The 23,929-nt window shown below is 39.9% G+C and overlaps 1 protein-coding gene across 5 annotated transcripts in view; it reads right to left on the reverse strand.

Annotated features, from left to right (window-relative positions):
- The window catches only part of lrba (LPS-responsive vesicle trafficking, beach and anchor containing), a 176,210-nt gene that overhangs the window by 132,881 nt on the left and 19,400 nt on the right, over positions 1-23,929 (reverse strand). For all 5 annotated transcript variants that reach the window (XM_082537099.1, XM_082537101.1, XM_082537100.1 and 2 more), the window contains exons 2-19: positions 17,646-17,877; positions 16,107-16,207; positions 14,125-14,220; positions 12,330-12,451; positions 11,492-11,618; positions 10,685-10,804; positions 9,629-9,775; positions 7,951-8,148; positions 6,734-6,867; positions 6,118-6,226; positions 5,664-5,816; positions 5,215-5,383; positions 4,894-4,973; positions 4,479-4,541; positions 3,808-3,905; positions 3,515-3,607; positions 2,277-2,385; positions 1,883-1,964 (exon numbers count right to left, since the gene is read on the reverse strand). In XM_082537099.1, coding sequence (XP_082393225.1) covers positions 1,883-1,964; positions 2,277-2,385; positions 3,515-3,607; positions 3,808-3,905; positions 4,479-4,541; positions 4,894-4,973; positions 5,215-5,383; positions 5,664-5,816; positions 6,118-6,226; positions 6,734-6,867; positions 7,951-8,148; positions 9,629-9,775; positions 10,685-10,804; positions 11,492-11,618; positions 12,330-12,451; positions 14,125-14,220; positions 16,107-16,207; positions 17,646-17,877 — 2,233 coding nt within the window. The remainder of the gene's footprint in view (positions 1-1,882; positions 1,965-2,276; positions 2,386-3,514; positions 3,608-3,807; positions 3,906-4,478; positions 4,542-4,893; positions 4,974-5,214; positions 5,384-5,663; positions 5,817-6,117; positions 6,227-6,733; positions 6,868-7,950; positions 8,149-9,628; positions 9,776-10,684; positions 10,805-11,491; positions 11,619-12,329; positions 12,452-14,124; positions 14,221-16,106; positions 16,208-17,645; positions 17,878-23,929) is intronic.

Genomic DNA, 23,929 nt, shown 5'->3' on the forward strand with positions numbered 1-23,929 from the left:
GTTTACAGTCTGAGATAAAAATGCTTTATGGAGTTAAAGAAAAAAAAAGGCACCAGTGCTGGAAAATATCAAAAATACTGCATCTGCTTTGTGCATTTTGTAATGTAATACATAACAGCCAAGCAGTATTTTCAAGGCTTATAAAATAACATTTGAATTTGGAAACAGCCAGCATCGTGTTTGGATATACAAAAAGGATTGGTCGCAGGAGGGGAAACCGAGCAAATCAACAGCTATATCATACATTGGTTTCAACATGTGCAAATCATTGTGTCACAAACTATCTGAACTTGCAGCTGTGCACACCTGAAAATCTGCGCCCGTGGTAAGAAAAACAGAACAGAGGAGAATAAAAAGCCCAGAGCCATTGATCTTTATCATACTGTAATGGCTTTGGTATTGTTTCAAATGAGAGCGCCAGAGTCACAGGCCCTTCTGAAATGCTTGGCTTCGGTTAAACCAAAGAGACTGACTGTTTAGATGAATTATCTAGACAATGTCAGTGTCCATTTGCTCTGAGTAGAGAGACGGTAGGGCTTGGATTTCACTCGTCTCTTCAGACCTTGGCGCTAACCGATGCCCCCTTGCCCCGGCAGACAGTTGTGTTGTTTCTACGCCTTAGTCACTCAAATTATGAGTCGCTGAACCTTTACCGCCAGAAAATTACCCCAGCATGTACCGGGAATGAGGATGGAGGGATGGCGTGTTCCTTTCTTTCTTTTTTTTCCCTTCTTTTTTCCATTTGCTCTTGGTTCTTTTCCCTCGAGTTAATTTGAGGGAAACGGTACTTCCTCGGTTTGTTTGATTGGCTCTGACGTTACTAAAGACTGCAATCAGGGGGCCATTTTGGGAGTTTGTCACAGATTAAATCAAGAGAATACACGGCAAAGGAGAAACAGACCACCAGTCTATGTTCCATACAATATGCTCGCAAACCCATACAAGGTTCCTATGATATATACCGCCTGTCCGGGATGGTTGGGCAGGAGAGATTTTAACGCAATAAAGGCCTGGGATAATCAATGTGTGACTACACAAAGACCTTGTCAGATTAAGTCTGGCTGGATGTAAACCTTGCTTGTGTTTGGACTTCAGACTGATTAAAGCTTCTTTTTTTTAGCTGCATATGCATCTATGAAAGCACCAGTATGAAAGAGAGTGGGATGTTTTCTTTTCTTGCTTGAAATGAACACTTAAGATTTCAACAGAGGGAAAGATTTGGTGAGTTGACGTAAAATTCGAGGTAAGTAACAGCCTAAAGAAAATAATAATAAAAGTGACCAAAGCCACCATCCTGGGCTGTGTTTATCCCACCTATAATTAAATATACAAATGTGAAGCAAACAGAAAATGGCCAAGTAATAATAGTTATCAGCTATGCAAATATTTTTCATTTTAACATTCATTGAAAATAGCAAAAATTATATAAAAGTTAATTATTGTACAATTAAAGAAAACAAGAAAAATTTAATTTAAGAAAAAAAAACATTAAAAATCCAAACTCACCATTAATTAAACCTAAATGCATTAAAAAAACAATTATAACCTGAATAAATTATTATCATGTCACTACATTTATCTTTCCTTTATATGTAAAATAATCCCCGTGAAAAACAACGCCGAGGCTCAATAAAACCAGCAGACGAGTGTATATTTGTCACAAAGTGTTTGCACCATCCTCGTGTAAGGTTTACATCTGAGGTTCAGGAGTCTGAAAATACGCTCCGGCTGCAAAATTTATGTCGTTCATTTGTTTGACGGTATATAGCGATCGCACGGTTCCACGGGGAATATCCTCCTGCGGCACAGAGCCGTAGGTATGTAGAGGGTATGCTGCGGCAGATGATTTAAGGGAGCGGTGCGGCGCGGAGGAGGCACTTACGTGGGTTGAGAATCTTCACAGTGGAGTCGGGGTCCGGATGCTGTTTATGGATCACTTGAGTGCAGATCTGCTCCGTAAGAATCTATCGGGGGATTCAAGTCATAAATGTCCACATAAGTCTTAAGGATAACAGAGAAACAAAGCACAGGGATATCTGCATGCTTCTAAATTATTTCACAAATCAAATTTCTGTTTGTGGTCAACCTAATGTGTTATTGCATTTTCAAGTACAAACAACTGAGACAGATTAGATAATAAGGCACAAATTCAGCATATTGGGGGGGAAAAAATGGGCCATGTGGCTGAACACAGAGGTTATTAGTGTGTGTTTTGTTAATAGAAAGCTTTCACTCTGCAAGCACGAGCCTCGAGGGTGAATGGGCAGCATACAGACCTCAAAAAGCACATTGTACATTGTCATGGTGAAGTGGCTGGAGTGAAGCATCAGGCGTTCGGTGAGCAGGGAGAACAGGCCATGACTTAGCATGACCTCTGCTTTCCTCCTGATTGAAATGATAAAGAGGTCAAAGGTCGGTCAGCAGTCGTCAGTATTTGCTTAAACAATTGTTATTTTGGAAAACATGATAAACCAAACCTATATCTGTTTGCAGAAACACACAAGCAGAATCTCAATTTTAAAATCAATATTAAAATCAATGGTGAACAAAACTCTTTACACTATAAGGAATAACAAAAGCAAATCTGGAGTGTGTGATAGCTCAAATGTTAATAAAAAAAAAAAACAGAGCCGTGTTAAGATAAAAAAAATCTTTACACGCCTCTGTTTGAAATCTGCAGTGGTACAAATCAGCTGTGCTCTTGCTAACATTTGACAAGGAGGAAATGAAAAAGAGAATCCCCGCTGACGAAGCCTGGGTTTTTGCTTTCTTTGTTGCTTTCATCTCTAATCATTCATCAGCCCCACTTTTACTTTTGTATCATAGCCTCGAAAACTGAACTACTTGCAGATGTGCACATGTGGATTTCAAGGCTTAAAACTGCTGCAAAGACGATGGTTAGAGTTGTTTCTCTAACTCCTATATCAATACAAGCTGCACAGTATCAATGGTGATTATTAGCCAAAACATTAGAATTTCATTAAGTAAATTTATATTAAGTATCATCACCCAAAATGGCAATACTGACATGCTAAATTCTTATTTTACTAAGTTATTTTAGTGTGTTCTGTCAGCATGTGGGCTAATACAAATTAAATGTTAACAAGAATCCTTTTAAAAATGAGTTTTAGCTATAATACAGTTAAAATCAGGATAATGAGAAAATGCACTGAATTTTTAGAATATAAAGAACTAACAAAACTGTTAAGAAAATATCCAGTAAGCATCTAAATAAAACTCGTAAATTAACAAAGTTAAGGACTTTTTTCCTCTCGTTTGCAAAATTTTTGAAGAGCCCTTTTCCCCCCTTTTTATTTTACAGTGCAGTGCAGAGAAAAACAGCACGTGGTTAGAGACAGCAGATCCAGCTTGTATGCAGTGATAGTGCAGAGTCTACTCTATTAAAAAAAAAAAAAAAAAAAAAAATCTGCCAGTGTTGGCTTTCTGTTGTTTCGTCACTTAAAAGTAAAAAATGTGTTCTTGTATGAACAAAGACTTCTAATAAAGTACTTACTTTGGTGACAAGTGTTTCAGAAAGTAGCCCAAAACTTTGAGTGCTTGGACTCTTATTCCCTCATTTTTGGCGGCCAAAAGCTTGTAAATCACACTGTGGGACGAAAAACAGAAAACAGTTAACAGTTAAGCGTTAACAAAAAGAAACGCATATTTATACATTAAAAGCTTTTTTAATGAATACATGCATATTCAATTCTTATATCTTAGGGCTGAAACTAAGAAATTCAACTGGAACCATTCACACCGTTTGTAAAGGAGCTCATGAATATGGATATAAAAGTCGATCTTTACCGAATCCCATTCCGCTGGTCAAAGGCCTGAATCATGGATCCAGGATGCTCAGACATGAGAGCGACCAGCAGCTGCAGCACATCCATGAGATTGTCGTCCTGAGGAACATAAAGGAAGGAGACTGAAGCTATTGTAGTATTAAAAAAGGACAGTGGGAAACGAGCCAGCTTTATCAATGATATCTAAATTATGAGGGGCTTACAGTGAACTGTGTATTTTAATCTAAGCTAAAAGCAAATATATGTCTAGTCACTAATTGATATTTATTATTCTGCCTTGTACAGCAGTGGCAGTAGCAGCAATAATACATGGAATACATCACAAGCGTCTGAACTAAAGAATTACAACATACAGGCTGTGCAATGTATGGCTGCTGCATGATGGTGGCTTTTCCAGACAGTGCTGTAAACACCACTTAGGTTCACTGCGTTACTGACTGATCTGAATGATTCATTTGCTATGCATCACTTCACTGTAAACAACCCCACTTCTGTCAGGACCTCAAACTGGCAGACTTGGAAGAATAACAAGAACCAGTAATGCAGCGTTTAGAAGCAGGAAGTGTTTGCTCATGCTCTCCACATCACATGGTGAGACACACTAAATGCAGTGTAGCGGTACTGTGTTGCCATCTGGTGGTGAGGTCTCTCTCTCTGCCGGTCTATGCCTACCTCATGCATGGTTAGGAGGTAGCTGAGGATACTCTGTAGCTCATCTTCCTTCACTCCATGATCCTAAAATGCAAAAATGCGCAGATTGTTTTAACAACGCAAGACTGGAAAAAGAGGTGACTAAGAAACAACATTTTTAACCCCGTAAACCCTAAAAATGCAAAGCACAGATTATAATGATGAAACCTTTAATGATATCGAAATCCCACATACTGTAATAAAATATTTGAACCCTGCAAAGCCAAGTGTAATGTATGCATTACAATATAATGAAAAAAAAAAAGTCCGATATAGCAAATATAATACATTTATTTACCAACAGACAGATCAAAGGTTAAAGGTTCTAATCATCCTAAGGACAAGAGAAGTGCATGCTGAGTTACAACACATGCCTGAGGAAGAGGCATGAGCTTACCTTCATTATGAGCTGCTTGACAAACAGCAGCAGAAAGGCTCGCAAAGAGAGTATCTCCTTCTGATTTGGCCTTGGACCTTCTGAAAACCCAAAGAGTTCAATGGCTGTTTAGCGTGGTTAACAAAAGAAAGGCATGAAACTACAAGATGATCCATTTTATTTTGTAAAAGTTCTATATCACTTGAAAGGACTTGCATACAGTGTGAGTGTGCTTGTATGTGTGAATCTGTGTTTTTGTGCACATGTGCATGTGAAAGTTTAATCAGGGGTGTGATTATGTCGTAATTGCTGCATATTTTTGCATTTTGTGTGTAGGCTCACCTAGGCCTTTGGGTACGATTCCACTGCGGTCCTGAGGGTTGACAACCCAGTAGTAGAATTTTAGTGTATGCATGATCTGAAGCACAGTGCCCACCCTGCGAACAGCGTTGTAAATGGTCACTGTGCTGATGAACTCTGTTGCCAGGTAGGTGTAGAGTGTCAACTGCACCTGCACAGGTTATAAAAGCAAATGAAATTTAAATGTGCATGGACTCAGGGCTGAGTCCTGTTTTACTGTGTCCTTGCTTTTTGTTCCTTTGAGAGGCAGCTGGATGCTTGGAAAGCTACTAAGGGTTTAACTGAGACATTCTGGTTTTAATGGCAGTTACAGGTGGAGGGATAACCTTGAACTAGGGCAAAAGCACAGAGGGGCAAATTTGTGTGCAGTACAAATTCATTTCTACATCTTTTTAAACATAACCAAAAAATAATGTAGCCCTGTGTGTTACCTTAGCAGGGGCATGGATCCAGATGGCAGGGTTGAACAGAATGTGGTCACACAGCTGCTTGAGCAGCAAGATCCCATTCTGCAAGTTGCTAAGGTATCTGGAAAAGGCCAGTACAATGTCCAGGACAGGCCTCGTCACATGCACCTTGGAAGACTGGCGCAGAGAGAGAGACAAGAAGGCACAAAGTGACACAAATGGAGGTGAGGGAGGAAAAAAAATCCATAAGAAGTACAACAGTAAAGAGACGGCAAAGTGATGAAGGGAAATAGTCTGCCTAACAGACTCATAAGAGTGACTTCCAAGCAAAGCCAAAGGAAGAGTATAGTAAGTGTAAATGTGTGCCTGTGTTAGTGTATTAGCATTGGAGATGAATGAATATTAGGGTTACAGCTGTGCTGGGATCATTACCAGGACAGGAAAACTGTCTTCTTGTCAGTTAAGCCAGTTTACTCACCTTTTCCAAAGTATAGCCAATGACGAGGAAGCCTTTGCAGGCCAAGACCTGCTCTTGCATAGCCACTGAGTTCTTCAAGAGCTCCATCACAAAGGACAGCAAAGTGCAGCTAAGAGCCACAGACAGAAAGACAAACAGTGACAAAGAGAAGGACAGACTACAAGTCAGACAGTGACAGTCCATGTAAGCTGCTGACAAAGCCCAGACTGTCAAGAACACATCATACAGGAAATGTGATTGAATGAGGTTGTGTGTCTCCTTTGTGCTGGGGTAACAGTTTCAACCTAGCATCACCTTGAGGACTGCAAAAACATCCACAATGCAATTTAGAAGTAATAAACAAAGCAACGCATGTATTGAACTAAACATTTAGTAAGGATGAAATAATCTGAGAGTAAACTTTTAATTTAACAAGCAGCGTACACTATTTAGACCATTCAATTCTAGAGTCGTTGAGAAATAATAGTACAAATTGATTCACTGTTACTCTGCACGTAACAGCCCTAATAAAACACCATATGTGTTACAACCTGAGTGGTCTTAATGACAAATGAACAAAAGCCTGCTGATTATTCACTGCTCGGCTTACTACTGTAGTGCACGTAAGTGGAGTTACCAGACAGAGGTGTCCAGCTCGTTGCTGGAAGGCTGGCAGTAATCCAGCTGTGCAAACAGTGGGAAGAGGACCTGCACACCACCGATAGAGTGTATGCCGCTCTGGACTGAGTGAGTCACCACAGCTTTCACATCCTACAGAAACACACACACATATAGCCACGTTACACATGTAATCAGAATCGCACAGGGTCACACAGATGTTCTTTTCTTCTGATAATTACAGGGATATGTAACTACTTTGGGGGTTTTATTGCCACAGCATAACATAAGAGCCCTCATTTGAATCTTTGACTGTTGCTGCCTGCTTACCTCCTAACCTCAAACCATAGTTTTGATATTTCCTCTTATTTACTGTAATGTTTTATAATATTTCCCCCAAAATTTATATGGATGTTGCTCAGTGTTTGAGAGGGTAGACACAACTAATGGATGAGAAAAACAAACTGAAAAAAGTGAGAATTTTTCCCGCCTTCTTCTATAGGATTGGAATTTTTGAGCCTGGAATACCAAAGCTGCAAATATAGGTCACACATTCATTCATATTTCACACCGAGTGTGTTTGTGTGGTGGAGGGAGCGTATGTTTATGTGGCGGCAAAGGCCTCCCCCACAGAGGAAACAAAGTACTTTCTTTGATGAGAGGGCATGAGAGAAAAACTCAATTAGCGCTCGAGAGGAGAAAACTCAACATGATTGAAGAAACAGTTTTACACGTGTGGTGCACATTTCTCTGAGCATATTTGTGGGTACGTACATGACTATGGCAGAATTTGGAAAATGTCCATGCACTAACACCATATACAGCTACAGAAGAAAAATGCACAACTACTCAAATGTAGTTCCAAACTAAATCTCCCAGAGAAAGCCAATTTTATAATTAGAGCACCAGGATGGCATTTTTCAGCAGCTGCAGCAGTCTGTCTGGCTGGCTCAACACATTCGCTCCTCTGCCCTAATGAGGCTATTAAAATGAAAAGATGCCAACTGGGCCACTTTCATTACCGTGTGGGAAGAAAGAGAGTAAAGAGTGGTACATATGGAACAGTGGGAGGGAAGGAGCAGGTGTACAGGTGCTGAATGAATTTAGGCAGTGAAACTGCATTAATGTTGGTGCTGTATGGTGGCTTAAGGTTAAAGCAATGCTATAAATACCAACTCCAATGGATGGCTCTAATATGATAGACGCACTAAGTGTTAACTGTGAGGGTGTAATTACCTGCAGCATGAGCGCATGGGGTGAGTGGACGAAAATGGAGACATTGTCCTTTGGGGAGGACTCGAGGCAGAGCTGGGCGTCTGTGGCTCGGGGATTGTAAGTGAAGGCAATACTAGAAGACAGCTTGCCGTCATACAGTAAGGTCTTATGATGCTCAGCGAACAACAAGTCACTCTCAGCCTTGTACTTGAATGTGCCCTGAGCAAGAAGACAAAGAAAAGGGCAAAAAGTGTTTAGTAAAAAATTACATTAGACAGTCTCTGCATCGTTCTCTTAAGTGTCTTTCTGCAACCCTGGTAACCAAACAAAAAGGCCAGTTACAAATACTGAGTCAATGCAATCATCTGCAAATGAAACAATACTTCAAACACAAGACATTGCATGTTTAAACAGAGAGATCTTGCTTTTGAAAGACTATATGCCTATTTTTAATTTGATCCCAGTTGTGGAGTCTTAAAAACAGACCTGTTGGAGCATGAACTAATTAGGTTCATTAGTAAAGACTGAGACAGATCCACTGCTCAAAGATTGCAAGGACAACAAGACGCACTCAGAGCACAAACATCCATGAGCAGCTCACTCACTGGTCAGCTCTTACTTTTAAGGGAATAATACTGTAGTTTGTATTCATTCAGCTACCTTCTTTCTTCTTTTTAAAACATACTTTATGTCCAGGTAGTACATTTGACGTGATATTTTAAATCTTTATACATACATGCATACTGCAAGACATACCACACTGAGGATAATAGTAAGAACCATTGTTTATAAGTTTTAAGGCTTTTAGTCCATTTTCAACCAATAAATTATTTAATTGACCTTGAAGACCTTAGTGAATGTAAGCCAAACTGTAATGAATTATTAACATGACCTCACTCTACACCCCGATAAAATTTTATCAGACTATTATTTAAATCTTTTCGAGCTATCGTGTTTACAGACACATGCATGTAACCCCTACCAAAAGCATAACCTCCCAGAGGTAACTAGCTCATCAATATAAATGAATGTTTCTTAACTTGTATACCAAAGTATTTTTAGATTACAACACATTAAAGGACTTTGATAATATATTGAAATCTCTGTAAGCATCTATGATTACTGGCTATGATCCAAAAAACACCACTGCTGTTCATTTAATATGGACTTGGATGATTTTTCTAAATGTGAAATTCTTCTTGGAAACCATGGATGTTGCGCCCTGTTGTGGCCACCCAGCTTGTTATCATTATGCAGTTAAAAAGCAAGCATAGCTCCAAAAATAAGATTTCAGGTGTTGCCTCCAGTGCAGAGCTGCCACCCACTGAAAACATTTTACACACGAGGAAATGAAAAACATGACGCAGGGATGTCATAGAATCCAAGAAAGTAAAGTAAACAACCTGCAAAGGTACTATAATTGCCCTTCTTAATTCCTGAATGTTTAAAATGTTGACAAAAGCAGAGAAGTCATGCCAGTATATATTTTTTCCTCTCTAAGATGCTCATTATTATAACCAATCATGTTACTGAACTTTTTACAATTAATCTAATTAGTAGCAAAAATGTTCCTCTAGAGTTGCACATGTCCAAACTTTTTTGAGATTTTTCAAAAAAATAGTAACACGTGTCAGTTTAAACATTTGATATTCTTTTCTATGTTCTGCTGTAAATAAAATACAGTTTCATGCTTTCCAACCTGGTAGCCCGGACCCAGCTGATAGATAGCAAGGATCTGAGCAGCGCTGAGAGCTTCTCCAAACAGGTACACTGCCCCCATCTGTCCGCAGAACACACGGTTGATATCTGCCGTCTCAGACGATCCCAGGAAACACTTGTCAAATGTCTGCAAAGGGAGGAAGCAGGAAGGGAGGAAGGAATTACGAGAGCACCAAAAGGAAAAAACAAAAATAGACAAAAGGAGAAAAACAAAAGGGGTACGATGCGAGGAAGGAAATAAGGGGTGATGACAGATGGGGGTGGGTAAACAAAACCAAAAAGGGAAAGAAAAAAAAAAATCAAGAGAGAACAGCAGGGAAAGACACACTGATGTTAACGCTAGCTTTAAAGCAGAAATATTAAGAATGATAAGATCACGTCTCCTTCAAGAAGCCAATTTGCTTTCTGCCACAGCTACAGGATTACATTACACTGTGATGGCACAATAATTCCAAACATAATGTAATGTTACAATCTTTTATCTCAGCATGACAGAAAGCAATCCTGTGGACTGTGACAGAGTTCTGAAGTGTGAAGTGAACACGGCCATCATTTAATCATTTTACACTGCATTTTCCATGCTTCACAGATGGAGGGCAAGGAAAGCCATCTGAAAGCAAGGACTGTGAATGGATGTGCGTAAAATCAGGCAAGATAGTCGGGGTGTTATTTGTTTGGTTTTGAGTGACAAAACTGATATTTAAACAGAAAACCTGTTAGAGCGCCTATATGTCTAACCCCCACATGCTACAATCAATGCCTACATTTTACCAAAGGGTTCATGTAATAAGTAATAATGATTTGCAAACACAGAAATGACTTATTTAAGTGAATACTTAAATGCATTTTAGCAAAAAACTAAATAGCACTACATGAAAAGCAAAACATTTCTCCCCAAATCTCACACTCTTCCTTTAATTCTCTGTGAATCTGTGCAGACATTAAATATTACAGGAGCTGTTAGTAGCACCAACTCCTGTCCTGTTTTTGAGAAAAAGAGAAAAAACAAACATACTATTAAACTGTTGCTACTTACGTCACTGGTGTTGACAAACCAGGCAATGTCTCCAAAGGAAGCCAGTTCACCGTTCACAAAGCAGGCGATTTCACTGTTTTTCCAGCGGTTGTAGATATGAACTAGAGTCACCATGTACCACTGCAACGACCAGAACAAGCACACTTTCACACAATGGAAGTGCATCAATCAGACCAACACACGCACACACATGTTATCAGCAAGTCGGTGTCCTCTATCACTGTAATTCAGTCACGTTTCATGACTCACTGCCCTCAGCTATGATCCCACCTTCTGCTTAATGTTTGCTTCTAGTTTTACTTCAGCTTTGCAACCAGTGAAATAATAATAAATAGTTCATTATGTGAGAGAACAAGCATTATAACCATGTAAAAATCAACTAAAATGAGTCCTCTTGGGGTTTGGTGAAGTAAGATGACTCCTTCAAGCTCCAGGGGGAAAAAAACAAAAAACACCAGAAACTTTCAAATTGCTCGCAGACTGCGGTTTCTGAAACTAACAGTTTTCAATGCATGCTTTGTGTGGAAGGAACAGAGCCCTGGATAATCCTTCTCTCCCACTGCCCTCCTTCCTCCATCTTCTAGTTTTGCTTCTCCCCAGAGTCAGGTAAGATGTGGCAGCTCATTTTTAAAGGAAGGGCTAGATTTATCGTGTGTGCAAATGTGTATTTGGGTGTATAGATGTGACTGATTATGTGTGCGCTGACATATGATTTCTGTGATCTATTTACAAGGATTTGCCTTTTCATGTGTTTGAATATTTGGGTACAAAACACTGTATTTAGCTTCGTTTTCGTTCCTTTCGTACCTTCTGCGGTTTGAAGTCATACTTTACACAGTGCTGGAATCCTTTCCCCTTCGATTTTAATGAGGTCACTATCAAACAGCCGCCCACAAAGTGTGCCGAGTAACCCATGCCTTTGCTGGTACGGAAACTGAAACAAAACGAAGGGGAAATACAAACATGTAACTTTACTTTGGAAATGATGCTGCACAGTTTCATACCAACTACTGTACCTTTTAGTGGCAGCGTGAATTACAGTTTAAAAAAAAAACATTAAAAAAACATTTTCAAGGGAATTTTTAAAGCATAAAAAAAAAACAATCATTTCTGATCCTCACTAAGTCTTCCCATCCTTCTCAGTGTCCCAGAGAGATGGGGCCCCTTCATGTGATTTAGTGAATATCTCTCTTGTTAAAAGGGCACCAGACTGAAGGGGGGAGTTTTTATTAAGGATTCTCTCAAACAGCTCGTTGGCTGCCCGGTTTGCTTACCGTTTTCACAGCGGCTTAAGCAGACCCCTGCTGAATAAATGAGATTTTGGCAGAAATGAATGTTGGTTGAAAATAAAATGTTCAGAGGGTTTGTTTTACTTGTTCCTAAGAGATTAAACAAAGTATGATGACACGGGGAAAAACAACCTTTGAGGCTGGAGGGAGTGGGTTTCAAAATAAATCATCTTGGTGGGAAAATTGACACGCTCACCTTTCGTGCAGTTTTCTTTGTGTCTAAACTATGTCCTAAAGGCGAAGTTGGCACTCCTGCGTTCCATTTGTGCCACGTTCAAACAAAATTAACATTTAAATGGCAAAGAGCAAAGGTTTATGTTCACTCCTTAATGTTTCGAAAATTCTCGTGTACCTACCAGTACAGGTAAGGCTTGTCTTTGTCTACATTGATGTTGTTGAGTGGATCCATGCGGATCCACGTGTGGAATGTAAACCCATTCTGATATGGCCATTTTGCTATGGGGGGCAGAGCTATTGCCTGTTATGGGAAAACAAACAGAAGAAAAAACAAAAAGCATCAGACACTGTGATGTAGGATCCCAACTGTGGAATGAAATGAGCCTTCAAATATTAATTAACACTGTTCAGTAGTGCAGTAGGTCAGTCTGAAACCCCACAAAAACAAAACAAGAGTGAAGAACAGCTGGAAAACATTTACTCGAAATCACATTCCTGTCTTACTGTTTCATTAGCAGAGGTATGTGCACTGTACACAGCACGCTGTAGAAAAGCACAGACACGTAATAGCAGCATTTAGGTGAAAAAGAAAAAAATGAAACCACAGCTCACAAGGCGGCGTGCTGCATCTGTACATGTGTCATCATCTCAGCAGAGGGTTACACACACACAAGCAGGAAACCACACACAAACATGCAGTATGTTAAAGGTGTGAGTAGACTAATGAAGTACCGAGGAACAGATTTAAACACATCTATGTGCATTAGACATAATGAAAGGTTCGTTTAGCTTCATGTTTTAATTTAGCCTGCATCCATGTATTTAAAAACACTGATTATGACGCATTTAGCTCCAAAGTTTAGTAGCGATTATCAATCGAGGAACAACTGTGACATATTCAAATATGAGAGAGAGAAAAAACTCCCAAGGTGATCGCATTGACGTGCCACAAAATATCTTGTGGCAGGAAGAGGGGGGAAAAAACAGCAATGCAATTTTTCATGTATGTGGTAATGATGCAAAAAGCAATGCTTCTATAAACAATGCTTTTGTAAAGTTTCAGTGTAATAGAAACTAAAGCTGGAGCGTGCCACTCACAGCCAAAGTAGATTATAATAATTAGGCAGATAACTGACTAGATTCAGTTGATTTGGTTTTTCTTTTTCCAAGTCTGTTAATTTTTCTGTAGCTGTCACAATCGACAATCCTGTAATATGCACCAAGGGTGTGTTATGATGTGTCATCTTTAAAATAAAAACCTACTAAAAGATGTTAAGCAGAGACAAATAAGGCACTGTGCAGCCTGCCTTTCCATGATACCAACGGCTAAACGAGGAGGCTTCCACTAAACTAATGTGCAGCCAAGTTACAAACGGTATTTGAATATTTCAAAGCTCACTATGCATGACCTTTGCTTCATTAATGCGTTTCATGCAAACATCAGAAAGCATGGTATTAGCATCAAACTGCATGAGATTATGCTCCAACATTACTACACACTTCACAAGATTTAGCAGGAATGAATTAGCTTTGGAGCCCTGGGAGGGGCCTGATGCTTAATAGCAGATCAGAAAATATATAATATAAAAAATATAAGTAGTATGAAAAATAAAAAGCATGTGTAATGCAGTCAATAAGAGAAAAATTACACACAAGACTAAACAGTTGGCTTAATGGAAAACAGGTGAAAAAGCAAAGTCCTTCATTTCATCCCAACACTGGTGTAAAATATTTCTCAATGGTGGTGGGAAAAAAGGATTTTTCACAAATTTTAGAGTGCACTCATTGTTCCTAAATTCCACTTGAACACTTCTCATGCATTACATTCCTCTTGTATCTGTGGTTACCTCAGTTGGGTTCATGATTTCACATCTTTAATCATTAATTTAGTGTTTCATATAAAAGCCACTGATAGTGCACACGGACAAAACTACAAACTGTATTGTGTTTACAGTTGTGGCATTATATACTCACAGCTGCATTTTTTCCTGGAAAGCTGAAGAAGGAGTCGGGACCGCTCCTGTGAGCCATGTACTTTAGCACTGACAAAAGCTTCACTGCGTGACGAGGCTGAGGAGAAAACACAGACACATGGGTGTTACTTAAGGCAGCTGATATACTATCAATGTTCAAACAAGCATACACACACAAATATGCACACACTGGTTTTAAACCTGCTCTTCACACATGCAGGCTCTTTCTGCTTGTTCTAAATCTAACTCAAAAACTGCAAAGACTGACATCCTGACAGATTTCCTCATATTTTCTCAACCCTGTGCACGGTACAGTACGCCTATTTAAAATACAATGAATCGCTAAGAGTATTCACTCACCCATCCAAATCACTGAATTCAGGTGTTACAAACCCAGGAACTCAGCCACAAAGTAGCAGGCCACATAAAATCACTGAGTGGGGTCAGCAGATGCTGAGGTGCAGAAAATGACAACTTTTTGCAGAGTCAATCACTACTGACCTCCAAATTTCATGTGGCCTTCAGATGAGCTCAAGAACAGCCTGCAGAGAGCTTCATGGAATAGGTTTTCACGGGCGAGCAGCTGAATCCAAACCTTACATCATCAAGAGCAATGCAGAGTGCCAGGTGTCGGATGCAGCAGTGTAAAGTAGGGTGCCACTGGACTCTAGAGGAGTGACAAATCACCCTTCTCTGTCTGGCAATCCAATGGATGAATCTGGGTTTGGTGGTTGAAAGGAGAACAGTACTTGTCTGACTATATTGTGCAAAGTGTAAAGTTTGGTGGAGGGGATTATTTTGTGAGGGTGTTCTTCAGGAGTTAGGCTCGGCCCCTTAGTTCCAGTGAAAGGAACTCTTAATGCTTCAGGATACCAAGATATTTTGGACAATTTCATACTCCCAGTTTGGGGATGACCCCTTCTGTACCAAGATGACTACGCACCAGTGCACAAAGCAAGGCCCATAAAGACATGGATGAGCGAGTTTGGTGTGGAAGAATTTGCACAGAGTCCTGATCTCAACCTGATAGAACACCTTTGGGACAAAAAAAAAAGAGCTGAGACTGCAAGGCTGGTGTTCCTGTCCAAAGTAAGTGTCTGACATCACAAATGCACTTCTAAAAGAACAGTCAGAATTTCCCATAAATCCTCTTAAACCTCATGGAAAACCCTCGGAGAAGAGTTGAAGCTGTTATAGCTGCAAAGGGTGGACCGACATCATATTAAATCCTATGGATTAAGAATGTTGCCTCACTCAAGTTCATGTGCGCATGAAACAAGTGAATACTTTTGGCAATATAGTCTGTGTTGTATAAATACAAATATGACTGAGTGTTTTCACAAAAGGAAAAGAAAAGAAAGTCATGTTTTACTAGCACAACACAAGCTCCCATGGTCTATCCAGCTCCAGATATTCATAAAGGGAAAAAATGGAGCAGTAGCAAAAGCTGCTTGACAGGGGGAAGTGTGAGGTGAAATTTACAGGCATAAAATCAACTTGGCCCATTTCCTTCACTTGATTAGTGTCAGTGATTAATGGGTTACTCTTCTTCTCTTCCTCGCTTCATCTGTCATCCTTTCTGTGCTACTGATTCTCCCTGGATGAAGCAACTTATCTTCTGTACATGTATCATAAATCTTAATTTCATTGTGGGTATACCTGTGTGCAGCTGCTCAGACAGGATTTATTGTAGAAAATCTTCCCCAACTGTGTAAATAATAAGTGTGTTGGCTCGCACGGTCACGATGTGAAAAAAAGCAACCTAAATTTGGACTGTGTGTGTACTCTCAAGAAGCAGCTAATATCAATAATCTAGAGGTGCAAAGACCAGTGAACGGGAGTCATCTGGTTTCACATGATCTATATTTTCTGTGTGATGAGGGCATTGCCTGTGGGATGGCAGCAGTTTAGGTGTTGCTAGAACATTGCTCATGCGGGCCCCAGACAACCAAGACAGATCACCGTGGCGAGCCTCTGACTCACCCACTGGCCTCGCTCCCCTTGCAACTTGCTGAAGAAAAGCTTCAGCTCTTTAACTGTGATGCTGTAGCTGGCAAGTACACCCAGCATGTCCACCAGCAGGTCTGCAAGGACACACGTACACAAAGAGGACAGAAAAACACAGGCGTTAAACATGGCAGGTTAAAAACAGGCTGACAAGATATAATACAACCTTATTTCCAAAACAGTTCAGCAAACGTGTAAAATGTAATAAATAAATAAATAAATAAATAAATGCAGTGATTTCCAAGTCTCACACTCACATGTTATTCTCAATAGGACATAGAAACCTTATCAAGTGTTTGGACTGAGATGTTGAACTAAATCCTATATCAGACAAGAATAAGGGATTCCTCTTCCAAACGTCCTGCAGCTAGTGTCCTTAGTTCCCACACGTTTACAAACTACTGTTAAAAGAAAAGAGGATGCTACACAGTGGTAAACATGACCTTGTTCCAACTTTTTTGAGACATATTGCTGCCATCAAATCCAAAAGTACCTCATTTTTGTCTTAACATGATACATTTTCTGAGTTTAAATAATCGATGTTCTCTTCTAAATAAAATATGGTTTTCTTAGATTTGAGGTTCATTGCATTCCGTTTTACTGTACATTTTACACAGCATCCTAGCTGTTTTGGAAGTATTACAGTAAGAATTACAGTGTAGCGAACGCTTCGAGCAGCTAAATAACTGAAAACGGAGACCTAAAATAGACAGGATGCTCCGGGAGAGTCCCAGCTTCTGTGCAGTCTCTTATTAGCCATTATTAATAATGAGCCTAGTGACAGATAAGACTAGTGTGCATTTTATGGAAGTTAACCGTTTAATATGATTCACTTCTTCCAGCATAAAGATGAACGGCAGTAACATCTGAGAGGATGTTTTCTACATAATATTAAAGTCTTGCTGTTCAATTCTGTACTACATGGTTTCATTTTGGTTTTTAGTAAAGGGGATTGCAGATCTCTTTAACTTAACTAATACTGCATTCACACTAAAGTAAATGTTATTATAATCATTACTTTTAGCTGCCTAGTTACTACTGGGCTATATCACCCTTGCTTGACTGCATACATGCTCCAGGCCAGAGCTGTTCTAGCTGGCAAAGGTTCACTGAACCATACACTGCAGGACTAGTTCATACTAATTTCCAGATGGGCATCAGACAAATTAGACTTAGACTTAAGGAGGCTGTGCAGGACAACTGAATCCTCACTCAGCATAATATGTGAGGATGAAATTATGATATTTTGGACAAAAAACTGTAGTGATCAATTCACATGTGGAGTTGGAATTTATCATTTAGCCAGCTCTCCTTCCTTACAGAGGTCACAGTAAAGGCTTAGCAACAAAACATCTCTTCTCCAGATGGGGAAGATTCATTGTTTTGTTAAGCAAACATCTGCAGCCTTTGCAGCTGAATAGCATGCTGCAACTGCTACACAAGCCAATTGCCTTTAACCTTTAAAAACTCATGGAAAGACAAAGACTTGTTTCAATGAAGGACTGTTTTCAGCACCTGCGATCATGCTGTCAATGGTGGATATACGCTGGAGCACAAGCTGAATGAGCCCCACTTCAGTGCACGCCTGCAGGTTGCGGACACTCTTCTTGAGGATGGCGGTGAAAATGCTCCAGATCTCAGCCTGACAGTTGGGCTCACACTTGTCCAACAGCTCGACCATGCACACAATGCTCTCCGGTTCCTGGATGATGAAGTTCATCTCCAGGTCAAACTGGCCGCCAACCAGCTGGAAGACAGAGAGAAAAACAAGTGAGGGTGGATGAGGAGGAGAGAGTTCCTTCCTTTTCTTTCATAAGCAGACAACAGAAACATTCCTAAGTGTGGGTCCACACTCCTAAACAGATCATTAGTCAGGCATTAGAGATGATGCCAGAGGATTAAAGGTCAACAGAGAATCTCTGCAAGTCTGTGGTGTCTACAGCTAACCTTCTGACACTGCAATTATTCAAGAGCAAAAACTATTGACCTAGTAATAGTTCGTTAATGAACTTCGGTTCTGTAAATGCCAAAATGCTAAGAGCATTGTGGAGTGTGTGTGCATCATAGTGATACTGCATCAATACACACACACACACACACACCTGGGATCTGTGTGTGTGTGTGTGTGTGTGTGTGTGTGTGTGTGTGTGTGTGTGTGTGTGTGTGTGTGTGTGTGTGTGTGTGTGTGTGAGTGTGTGAGTGAGAGAATACTACGAACAGGAGGCTCACCTCATGCACTACCATCCTGAGCTAATGTTCGGTGGGCTAACTTACTTTAAATCAACTCAACCCAAAAAACTATTCAACACTGTGACACAGTTGGCTTGATATTACTACCTACTAATTCAGAGCAAGCTAAGGGCTCAGTCACATGAGTAAAATAGGATTTATATATGTAGACAGCAACAGATATGCGATTTTTGATGATTTGTTAGAAACAGATTGCATAGGATTGCCAACTTGACCCCATTCAATCGCAGATTAATAACAGAGTACTCTGTATTACGGCAACATTTATGGCAGGTTTTAGTCTCAGTTTTGGCATCACGGATCATCTCATTTTGCAGCACAAAAAACATAAAAACCAACTTGGACAAAAGCTCATTTTAAAGGGTTTAAAAATGTCAGAAATAGTTGTGTTTAACTTTGCAAACTGCAAATTATGTCCTCAGAGTGAAAAGCATGTTTAGAGGTCTTCTATTCCTGTAGGAGGTCCTGAAATACTAACAGCATCCGACAGAGCCTGGCAGACACAAACTCGGGCTGAGATTAATTTCCCGTTCTGATCAAGTTCAAGAGAAACAATAGCATTTGTATAAACCACATCCTGCCATATATGCACAGCTTTCTACACAACATAACACACAACCCCAAGCTCTATTCCTTTCTCCATGAAAGAAACTAATTACAGTATTAGTCAACCTCAGCAGCGATCTCCAGCTAACGCTTATTCAGGCGGTGGTGAGGTAGATTGCTTGTCTTATTGCAAAGAAATAATGTTCTTTGTGTCCAGGGAAAAAATCTACGAGCCATAAATGTCATGATTTGTCACTCCTTAATAGTTGTGATGACATTTTTATTATTGAACCCTGCCTAATAGAAAAAGATAAAGAAAATAACAACACGGATGTCAAATTAATAATGCGAGGAAGGCTGTCATGTTTAGAATCAAGGAGGTGTGACTAGACAAAAACAAAAAGATTGCCGTACCACCATTAGACCAGCTCAGTGTGAAAACAGTGTGATTTGGTGCAGGGATCAGAAACTGTACTATTAAAATGAGAGAGGGGAGATTTACTCTGCAAATGTGTATCTGAGCAGAAGATAGAGGAGGAGGGGTAACACAGCTGCCCCTGCTGCTGCTGCAATATCTTTAAAGATGTGGAATAAATAATAGCGCTGAGACGCAGCTCTCCCATCGTCCTTTTGCCCTCCCCTCACATATAATCCATTTATTCTTTATGTCACCATTAAGCCTGGGAAGATATCCTTTACCTTTTGACAGAATCAGATACACGATGCATTTTTCCTATCATCCCTTTGCACACAGCCTCAGATGAAACATAATGTAAAAAATATGTTTTGGTACTAACATATTGTTCCAAAATTCACAACTACTGCAAATGCAAACAACTTTGTATCTAAACATATGAAATGCCCGCATTTAGCTTTTGTCAAAAAAAACACTTGTAACTTTTAACACATAAATAAACTGTAGAAAATAGTTATTTTATCACTATATATCATATTTATATGAATATTATTTTACAAAGAAAACATAAACCAGAACATCAGTGATGGAGTCGCTCATCTGACTCACAATCCATCATCATTTACTGGTTGCTGCACGAAAAAAAAAAAAGACAACCATGGCCTTAAACTTAAGCTCGCTTTGGCTGAAGACTCATTGAGTGATCACACATTTATCCTTTTTTTTACAAATCAACACCACAAACCAAATTTTGTTATTCAGTTTTAATTAGTTACATTCAAATGTCTCAAAGCCTCGAGATTGTTTTAGCTCACTATGTCCATGGACAGACATAAAATAAAAGTAACAACATATTTTTTACCACATATGGATTATTCACACCTTTCATCAGGCAAACAGCTAAAAGATTAAAAAAAAAAAAATCATCAGTCTGCAAGTATGAATGCAGCACAACTAAACTTTCTATGCATCTGTTCAAATGAATACCAAGCTACCTCTTATTGAAACAAATGGAAGAAAGTGTGGACAAAATGACCAGCATCTCTTCTGTTTCCTTTTTAAAAACCATAAATCGTGCACACCTTTTCTAACTTGGTGGATGCCCATATGTACCATCATGTCATATAAACAACTGATTTATGAGCATCACATTGTAAGCTAGTCATCCATCCATTAGAGTCAACTGACCAACAGATGACAAGAGTGGAAGCACAAGGATGGAGACCACACTGCAGTTGCACACTCTTGAAGCTAACAGGGCTGCTTTTAAATCTGATTTTCCACTTCCTATAATCAGAAAGGTGTCCAAGTCCAAGAAGACTTAAGCAATTACAATAAGTGGTTGTGTGGAAGTGTCCCCATCTCCTTGACAAAGAGGAATCCCCTTGTGGTCCTAATATTAAAATTAAAGTGAAACGATTCTGTAGACAGATAAAAATTACTGGGCTGATGTTGACTACAAAAATGCATTTTTCTGCTTTTGTTTTGTGATAACAAACATCTTGTTTGTCTACCAGGAAATGTTTATGATGCTTACAATATTTAAACTCCCTAAAACATTCAAACCAATGATTTACATTGTTCTTTCTGGGGAACAGGTAAAAAGCTGGCATAGCCTGAACTTCCTTTTTAGTCAGAAGCTACCATAATCGCCAGTGTCTTTTGGAAGCTAGACACCAGATCCCTGGATGGGTAACCTAGCCTGGCTGTACTCCCCTGAGGCCTGCCTGAATTAATCATGGCTGAGCAGCCAAGCAGCCACTGGGCTGTAACACAAAGCACAAACAGGCTGCTCTGGTCTCCATGGAGAACAACACCGGAGGAGAGCTGTTCTAAATGTTACACAGAACCAGTGTTCGTACATCAGATCCAAGAGGATTATGAATTTTAATGAAACTGAAGGCTGACAGCCAAAAAAAAAGGATATCAGGATTAGCAGGAATCAGAATTGTAAAAGTTATAGTTTAAAAGTTAATAGTTTTGTAAATGTTTCATTTCATGTGTTTAATATATTTTCAAACTCTATCAATATTCCTTTGCTATTGTAGAAAAATCATTTTCTATCATAAATGCCACTTTTTTAAAATCCAGAATATCACCTTAAACTAATAAAAATCACCAAAATATTGAGATTAAAAAAGGAAGAAGAGGTGGTCATATAAGACTCTTCCAAAGGGGGGGACCCATCACAACCTCCTACTGACCCTTACTGCAAATAAAGACGATACATACAGTGGGGCAAAAAAGTATTTAGTCAGCCACCGATTGTGCAAGTTCCCCCACTTAAAATGATGACAGAGGTCAGTAATTTGCAGCAGAGGTACACTTCAACTGTGAGAGACAGAATGTGAAGAAAAAAAATCTATGAATTCACATGGTAGGATTTGTAAAGAATTTATTCGTAAATTAGGGTGGAAAATAAGTATTTGGTCACCTCAAACATGGAAAATCTCTGGCTCTCACAGACCTGTAACGTCTTCTGTAAGAAGCTTTTCTGTCCCCCACTCGTTACCTGTATGAATGGCACCTGTTTGAACTCATCATCTGTATAAAAGACACCTGTCCACAGCCTCAAACAGTCAGACTCCAAACTCCGCCATGGCCAAGACCAAAGAGCTTTCGAAGGACACCAGGAAAAGTATTGTAGACCTGCACCAGACTGGGAAGAGTGAATCTACAATAGGCAAGCAGCTTGGTGTGAAAAAATCAACTGTGGGAGCAATCATCAGAAAATGGAAGACATACAAGACCACTGATAATCTCCCTCGATCTGGGGCTCCACGCAAGATTTCATCCCGTGGGGTCAAAATGATCATGAGAACGGTGAGCAAAGATCCCAGAACCACACGGGGGGACCTGGTGAATGACCTGCAGAGAGCTGGGACCAAAGCAACAAAGGTCACCATCAGTAACACACTACAACGGCAGGGAATCACATCCCGCAGTGCCAGACGTGTTCCGCTGCTGAAGCCAGTGCATGTCCAGGCCCGTCTGAAGTTTGCCAGAGAGCACATGGATGATACAGCAGAGGATTGGGAGAATGTCATGTGGTCAGATGAAACCAAAGTAGAACTTTTTGGTATAAACTCAACTCGTCGTGTTTGGAGGAAGAAGAATACTGAGTTGCATCCCAAGAACACCATACCTACTGTGAAGCATGGGGGTGGAAACATCATGCTATGGGGCTGTTTTTCTGCCAAGAGGACAGGACGACTGATCCGTGTTAAGGACAGAATGAATGGGGCCATGTATCGTGAGATTTTGAGCCAAAACCTCCTTCCATCAGTGAGAACTTTGAAGATGAAACGAGGCTGGGTCTTCCAACATGACAATGATCCAAAACACACCGCCCGGGCAACAAAGGAGTGGCTCCGTAAGAAGCATTTGAAAGTCCTGGAGTGGCCTAGCCAGTCTCCAGACCTCAACCCCATAGAAAATCTGTGGCGGGAGTTGAAAGTCCGTGTTGCTCGGCGACAGCCCCAAAACATCACTGCTCTCGAGAAGATCTGCATGGAGGAATGGGCCAAAATACCAGCTACAGTGTGTGCAAACCTGGTAAAGACCTATAGTAAACGTTTGACCTCTGTTATTGCCAACAAAGGTTATGTTACAAAGTATTGAGTTGTATTTTTGTTATTGACCAAATACTTATTTTCCACCCTGATTTACAAATAAATTCTTTACAAATCCTACCATGTGGATTCATGGATTTTTTTTTCACATTCTGTCTCTCACAGTTGAAGTGTACCTCTGGTGCAAATTACTGACCTCTGTCATCATTTTAAGTGGGGGAACTTGCACAATCGGTGGCTGACTAAATACTTTTTTGCCCCACTGTATGGGTCAGAAAATGCATTACATTTACTGGTTCTTGATTTCGCAATCTTTTCACAATCCCTTTAAATTCAGTTAGCAAGAAATTGAGACTGAGCCTGAGGTCTGAGCTAAACAAAACGAATTTGTGAATCATTACAGGTAGCCATGTGATGCTGACGATGAGAAAAAGCAACAAATGATGACCATTTTGTACCACAGGGGAGGAAATTACCCGGCTAAAAGTAATAGGCACAAACAGTGATGTTGCCAAGTCATAGCTGCAGGGTGACGAGCCCCTCCATTGTGTCTGTGCATGACTATATCCATGCTCATGTTAATCCTTCATTTCTTGTGAAAGTTCAATTAAATTCTATGACTGAAAATGTTTGAATATAAAAAGAGTTGGATGGCTAAGATCAGAGAAAACAGAAAAAAAATTCCCAGACATTTATATGCTCATATCTAGCATCTCTGTAGATTGTCAGAGGGCTTGCATCCAGCTTTGAATTGCTTTGAACGGTCAGAACACGCACGCCCCATCTATCACTTGTTATTATCTGCCAGTTTTGATGCATAAGCTCTTAAGGACAAGCCTAGAGAGAGTGAGACCTGATCGGTATGACATTTGATTGATTCCACTGTGCAGCTAGCAGTCTAAGTACATCCCTAAACCTCATGTGTTGCAATACCTCACTACCAGAAAAAAAACATGTAAATGACTCAAGGCCAAGTTCAATTTGTCCTTTACAAGAGCACTAAATGCCAGATTGTT

The sequence above is a fragment of the Aulonocara stuartgranti genome (assembly GCF_965226115.1).
Source record: "Aulonocara stuartgranti genome assembly, chromosome: 6".
NCBI lineage: Eukaryota > Metazoa > Chordata > Actinopteri > Cichliformes > Cichlidae > Aulonocara > Aulonocara stuartgranti.